General features: G+C 41.6%; 1 protein-coding gene across 2 annotated transcripts in view; it reads right to left on the bottom strand.

Annotated features, from left to right (window-relative positions):
- Positions 1-592: 592 nt before the first annotated feature.
- Positions 593-7,417, bottom strand: part of RIPOR2 (RHO family interacting cell polarization regulator 2) — a 67,196-nt gene continuing 60,371 nt past the window's right edge. For both annotated transcript variants that reach the window (XM_062487410.1, XM_062487418.1), the window contains 4 exons: positions 6,840-7,042; positions 5,320-5,403; positions 3,335-3,425; positions 593-2,202 (listed from right to left, as the gene is read on the bottom strand). In XM_062487410.1, the coding sequence (XP_062343394.1) occupies positions 2,102-2,202; positions 3,335-3,425; positions 5,320-5,403; positions 6,840-7,042 (479 nt within the window). In that variant the 3' untranslated portion in view covers positions 593-2,101. The remainder of the gene's footprint in view (positions 2,203-3,334; positions 3,426-5,319; positions 5,404-6,839; positions 7,043-7,417) is intronic.

Below are 7,417 nucleotides of genomic sequence, written 5' to 3'. Positions count from 1 at the left end.
CTCAGATGCCACAGCAGGAACTAAGTTTGATCTAACTCTTCATATTAAAATTCCTGTGTATTTCCTCAATGACTATTCAGAGCACAATTTTTTCCTTCCTATCTGGTTCTTTTGAACTGAATACATGATTTTTAATGGTTGTAATGGTGCAACAGATCAGCTTTAGGCTAATAAACTTTTCAAAGGGTGGCTTTAAACTACACTGAGATACACCCTTCATTTGATTCAGTACCTCTATCTGAGCTGCCCCCTGTTCTCTGCAGCTTTGACTCCCTGATCCATAGGCAGGTCTACATTCCCCAAGGTATGTGCTATAAGCCTGAATGTTTGAAAAGGGAAAATTAATGGAAGGAATGTCTTCTGTCTGCAGATTGTCTGCCTTTACAGAAGGGAGGAGTAATCAGTGGAAGTTTGGTAACCATCCTGGAGCCTCTCCAGCAAGCACATTTTCTGGTAGTCCCTCTGGAGCCTTTCTTGGTAAATATCTTGAATGATACACAAAACTGGCTTGCTCTGAACATAAACTATGAGCCTGATGACGAAGAGGTTGCTGATGGAAAGAGTGACTATACATACGGAGTGATGTGCTTAGTAATTAAAAATAATCTTTATTATAACTTAAATGTGATAGGAAATATGGTGAGTACAAATGCCACAAAACTAAAAGAAGTAGATACAAAAGGACACCTTGAAAGAATTCAACTAATGGGACAGGTGTAGTATAAAATCCATAACATGGCTATTTCACCTGCAAAAAGAGTTTATATCCCTCAGTAAACAAGAAACATTTTGCACTGTACAAAATGTACTTCTTTAATTAAAGGGAGACTATATATATTTATAAATATACAGATATGTACATTCTTGTAACATTCACAGTAAAAAAAGAAAACAAAACAAATGACCACTGCCTGCCAAAGTGTTTGGCTCACAAGCTTTCCTTTTGATGTGAACTGTTTGCAGTATTTTCTATGTCATCTATGCAAATTTGGATACTTCAGTTGACATCTAAATAGCATTTCATGCATAATGAACACAGTACAGGAACACGCTTCTGTTAAATTCTATTCACCTCCTCTGTTAAGGCTTGTAATCAACAGTTTGAAGCACGCGCTGTCTTTCAACCTTGCAGTGCAGGGAGGGGAGGTGCACATTCACTTCTCCCTCTGTTTGTTACTGCCTCCGAGGTCCACTTAAGTTTGTTCTGTTCTTTATGTTGAAATCGCTCTATAGAAACTATGCTCCTCTAATTAGAATGTATGAAATCCAATCCTGCCTGCAACTTCCAGGACAAAATGGTTTTGGGGATTCACGCAATGAGCGGTATTCACTCTTTCTTCTCAGAATAAATAAACGCACTTTACCTTCTCATTTAGTTTTCAGAAACCTACATGATTGTTTGATCCCCCTCACAAATGGCTGGATTAATGATGGTTTGTTCCTGGAGGGCAAGAGAAGGGAATAAAAGACCAGTGGAGGCATTTAGAATGAGTCACCAAAGTGATGCCTCCTAGGGTTTACATCATGCTGTTTTTCTTGCTGTTTCTCAAGGCAAAACTTGTAGAACTTTCCCTGTATTTCATTACCAAGACACAGCTGAGAAAGCTGAGCAGCATTTCCTGCCACTGGAGTGTTGCTGGGGATACTGCATGGCAGCAGACACTTCATTTGGGATTCAAGGGAAAACTTCTTGGTGTACCAGCTCAGGTGGCCTCCTGATTATCCTTGTTAGATACGGTATCACACGTCTCAAGCTTTCACAACAAATTCAAGGAAGTAAATATAATAGGAAAATATATGGAGATGCCAAATTCTAAAAACCTCACAGAAGTCTGTTGAGGCTGAATAACTGCAATTACATTGTTTGTTTAGAACCAGTCAAGAAAGTACTGTTTCTCAGCATCCAACTGTTCCATCATGAGCTGCAATGAGGAGCCAATAGGAACCATTAAGCTGGATTTTAGATTTTGCTTTTCTTTGAGAAGTCTGTAAATTACCAGATTTTGGAGCATTCCCATAGAATTCTTTAAAGTCTTTATTCTGTTTCCCACACTGAAGTGCTTCTTTAATGCCTGTTAAATATTAGCAGGTTCTTTTCTGTCTAAAAAGCTGTGGCAGCTTCAGTTCCACGGCGGCCTCCAACTTTAAAAAATTCCCGGGGAAATTTGTCCAGCTGTTCATATGCCAGTCTCCCATCTTCACCTGAATGCAAAATTATAAAGCATAATAATGTATTATGTCATGGCCATAGAACATTTAATATACTGGATCCTCTGCTGTTAGAAAGTACTGATTGGCCAGTAACTTCTACCCTTCTTAAAATTTATCATGTTAGAAGCAATTTCAGAAATTATTTGGTAAAGTAAAACATGCTCTGAATGTTCAATTTTTTTTTTCAAATTATTTTCCCATGTAACTTGCTTGGTTATCTAAAGCCAAACAGAAGCAGATGTGGCTTGTATGAGTAGGTGACAGTATCTGCACACTTGTCTTACTGAATGACCTATTTGTGCTTGTCAAGGTCTCAGCTGCTGCTGCTGTGATGTACTTGAGGTAAATTATATTTATCTACATCAACCTTGGAAAATACAAAGTTTATCCAGCTCCCACTTCCTGGCACTTTGAAGAAGTGAATCTATCCACGTCGTTACTTCTATACTGCTGAAAAAGAGGAAGCAGTATGTTTGCTAAATATAATTGTGTCTTTCAAACCCTTTTTCCTTAGCTACTGCCATCTATATGCACTTTCCCAAAGACAGCATTGAGCCTAATGTGTTAAACTGGCCATTAGGAACCAAAAATGGTCTCTGTATATTGTCTACAAGAATGGCAGAACAATCAGAGTTTTCAAGTGTCCTTAGGCTAGTTGTTTTATAAACTGAGTAATAACATGTCCAACATCAGACTGAATTCCTGCTGAAGTGGTGAGTGGAAGAGCATATTTGAAGGGTTTGCGTAATTAAAGTCACACAAAGACACCTCCCCTATGGAGCAGAAATTTATGCCTAGCTGAAAGGCCAGAAAAACACAGTTTTTCTGTGTCACTGAAGTACTGGTGCCCAGAAACTGTGCAGATTAATTATAAATTATTTTTGTTTCTCAACTTCTCCTTTGCTATCCTTCCTTTTAGTACTTTTTCCTCCACACTCACACAATTCAATTTCTCTCTTTTTGGCTCATTTTCTAAATGCGTCATTTTTAATAATTTGTATTTTCTGAATTAAGTCACTCTGTAAAGTTTTGCTTCAATTTACAGTCTCACATTTACATAACTCATGTGTCTTACATGCTGCTCTGCTAAAAATTAAATACTGCTCTAAACCAGGCAACTCACCAAGGGAGAGCAGGGTTTCAGACGCCACTTTTCTGATCTCTTCATTGTCAGATTGGCAGAGAGTGACCAGCATTTTAATGCTCTCAGTAGCCTGGGAAGTGCAAAAAGAACTGCATTAGTACCACACAAGTACACTCTGGGGTTTTTCCACAACCTTGCATGGAAATAGTAACCATCCTCTGCACTGCCCTTCCCACTCCAAGCAGAGGGCTTTGGTGGAGACAGGAGGAATGGGGTTTCCCTGAGGGGAAGCACTTGGAGGAGGTGTATTTTCTGCTGCTGGTGTGGACCCTTTTTAATTTTCCTACCCTATGCACATAAATCTGGCAGACCAGCTATGTCTGCCACTTCTGACTGGATAGGTGATGGGCTGTGGACCAAGGCCATAAAATGTTAAGGTAAGGGTTCAGCAGGGAAGTGAACAGGAGACAGGGGTCCAGCAAATGGATTTCCTACAAAGCATGTCAATCCTGGGCTCACCAATATTTGCAGACTTCTGCCCTGGCTCTGCTATTTTTGGGAAGAAAGCAAGGAATAATCCTGTTCTATGACACAAAAATGTCAGGTCTTTGAGGGAAGCAGCTGTCATTGTATCTCTGGCTGGCTAATTAATACTATGAGATGGGTGATAGGAAGGGCAGGAACTGCCCCAGTGTGATCCCAGAAGAGGCACTGAGCCACAGTCAGTATTTGTGTGAGCCCTGTTGATCCAAGGGGCACAAGGTCTGGTCTACATGCTCAGAATGAGGGCTTTGCTGCCAGAGCCATTAAATCTCACCACCTTGTCTTCAGTGTGGTCACCTGTGTGTGACTCAGGGTAAGACTGCACTGGGTGCATTCTGGTGACTACAGCTTGAATGCTTGTGAGTGATGGGGCCACAGCAACACAGAATTCGCTGCAATCTGAAAAGCCCCTTAGAGATTCAGTGGGACCTTGTACAAGTGATGTGGATTAAACTGCTCTTGGGTTACACCATCCACAGCCACCTATCCATTTGTAGCATTTCTATCTCTGGAAGTAATAACTTCCAGTTTCAGCTTTTTCTTTGAAGGCCCCAAATGATGATACTTTCCCTCAGTGGCATTTTCCCCCAGCCATTCTCACTATTCAAGACTCACTGGAGCCACACTACTCAAGTTAAACTTGTCTAGCTCTAGTTCCCACCACTGGTTCCTAGTCTGAGTTTTCCTGAGCAAACAAAAACCCCACTGCACCCTGCATGCAGCAGAGATTTAATGTCCATCACCATTGCCTCCCAGGGATGCCTGCTAGCTTCTCATTAAAGAGAACAGTTTTTTTCATATTTAAACAATACTGTATTATGTATTGGATGGCATCAGTTGTGACTGGGATGAAGTTACAGTTTAGAGCTGCCTTCCAGGGGACAGATTAGAGGGAGAAATAGTCAGAAGTGCATCTGTCTCATGGAACACAGTTTTGCTCCAGTGTCCTGCACCAGCCAGGCTTTGGTGGCTGCCCTCTCCCATGAATCCATACAACCAAAACAAAAGTGCATTTTCCCATCTTGTCATAGGCTAGAATGCAAAGATGGTACCACATGCTAGCTGAAGCTGTAGAGCCCAGCTGTACTGGTTATTTGTCACAAAACAAGCTGTGATCTCTCTTTTCTGCTACTGCAGCCTACATGCATTAGAGCTAATTTTGTCCTGGGAAAGCATTTTTTTATCCTTCTCAGTCAGTACTTTACAGAAAAAAACCATTTTTTTTCTCTGTGAGTCTCCTGAAGCAAATATGAGAGGGAGGAAAAGATATGCAAAAGATAAAACTTTGTCAAGGTCACAGAGCCCAGGTGTTTGTGGTTTGGAAGGTTCTAAGCCTTTATCTGGAAAAGGATGGAGCACAGCACACAAAACAAAAACACTACTGCTGCTGTTATTGCAATTTCTATTGTCTTGTTTGTACCTATGAGATGTCCTTTCTACAAAGCAAAGCCAAGCACCACAGTGTATTCCTTGTTTCTTACCTTGAGGTATCGTAGAGCCAAGCAAGCTGCTTTCTGCAGCTGGAGGTTGGGCTGTGTTAGTGCTTCACAGTAATAAATCAAGGCCTGAAAACAGATAAAGAATAGCAATAAAAATGTCTGTGCCTCCATGGAGAAGGGTGGAGCATGGAGGTATTGCTACCTACTGTTAAATGGAGAGCAATTGCAGCCTACCTCCCTCACAGTGAGCATGTGGGAAGGTACAGGGTAGGATAATTCCCTGCAGCAGATCCAGGCTAGACCACTAGTCATAAATCAGCAGTCTCAGGCCAGCTTTTGGTGAGGAGAAGTTCATGTTAAAGTGAGATACAGAATCTGGCACCTTAGAAGGCCTTTCACCATACATCACCAAAGAGCTTTGAATGTCTCAAGAGGTGGCCCTTGAGATGGTCTCTTTAATGTAGGGTCAATAATGCACTAGTTGCTATAGACCCCAGGGAGACTTAAAAGTAACGATTACAATGTCAGCATGAACTGCTAGACCAGTTTACTGCTTGACCCTAGAAATTAGTAGCTACTACTGAGCAGCAAATCTCAGCAGCACAGTGAACTCATCTGAAGCATGAGGCTGCATAATACCCTTACAGAAGCCTCTCTGTGGTCCTTCCTGCAGGCAGTGGACCAGTATCAGCTATGCATGCCTGTTCCAGGAGAAGGTTATATTTTCCCTGAGATGCTGCCTCCAGGAAGCTGGGGATGGAAGAGAATGGTATGGAATACCAAGAGGCTGCAAAAATGGAAGATGAAGGGGGAGGGCAAGCAAATAAGGGATTGAATTGATAGACAAGAGAAGCAAAGACTGAGCTCCTTTTTCTCTTCCCTTTGCCTTCTTTCTGCCACTCTTCCTCTTCCAGCTGCCTTTTCTTTTGCTTTTTCCTGACAGAGAACAAGGAGGATAGTAGAGAAAGGTCTGCCATGAAAGGATAGGAGCCAACCCCTCATTTCTTCTTACTCTTCCTTCTCCACTCTATTTAATTTCTGTGTTTAACATGGCCCTGCTTGTTGCATTTGGTATCAGAGATAGACTCAAATCTTAGTTCTAACAGCTGAGCTGCATTTGCCCAAGGTAGCCCATCCCCTCCAGAAATGGTGAAAAGTCCCACAAACGGCAGACTCCTTTGGAAAAAAAAGAAAAAATCTGAGACCTACTTCTTTGAGCGTTGGTGATACTGTTACCTTGAAGCCTTGGACTGAAGCCAAGTCTGAGACAGGGCAGCAAAAATGCTGAAGTATGGAAAATAGCAGGACAGCACAGCACACAATAAGTATTTGCAGTTTTGGCTAGTACCTATTTAGAATAATAACAGGTAGAAGCAGACTGGCATAAAGACAGAAACAGACCTGCACAAGTGCAGAAAAATTAGACAGGATATCCCTCTGTACCAGTTTAAATAAAGCTTGGACCAGTTATTTTATATGCACAAACATTTGAGACATACAGGTAGAAAAAAGTCATGACGACACAGGTCTCTCATGTGACAGGTGATTTTTCTGCCACTTACCTTCTCCCTGAAGTTCCTGTTTTCTGCAGTTGCTGTCAGAAGTGATGCCACAGTCTCACTGACTTCATTTTTATTTTCATTGAGAAGTAAAGCTAAAGCTCTCAAAACTTCCTGCTGTGGTAGAAGGTTATTGGAGTTTATTTTGGACACATTTTGCTGCAGTTTTCCATCTTTCACTGACTGCAGCACCTGAACCACAGACGCTAGAAGTGCAAGAAAAAGGTCTGTGTTACTTATTTTATCCTCTCAGTATTTTGGATTGATCCTTTCTTCTCTAGCAATCCTTGATTTATACTACACACACTGAGGATATGAAAATATCCCCACCTCAGCAACTGCAGCATGGCAGCAGTGTGTCTGCATGGGGAATTGTCTGGCCTTTAAGCTGGGCCAGTTTCTCAGACCTTTTTTGAGTGAGGAGTTGAGTAAATGGGCTGTGGGATAGTGCAGCACTTAGGCCTACCCAGAGCTAAAGGCCTACCTGCCAAATCTCTGCTTTCTGCTGGAAGATGTAAAATCTCCCTCTAACAATTGAAACCAAATATCCTTGTCAATGTATTGACTTCTGGAGCAGCTTT

This window comes from Cinclus cinclus, chromosome 1 (assembly GCF_963662255.1).
Source record: "Cinclus cinclus chromosome 1, bCinCin1.1, whole genome shotgun sequence".
Lineage (NCBI taxonomy): Eukaryota > Metazoa > Chordata > Aves > Passeriformes > Cinclidae > Cinclus > Cinclus cinclus.
Note: the sequence above shows the minus strand (reverse complement) of the source record. Positions and strands in the feature narration are given on the sequence as shown.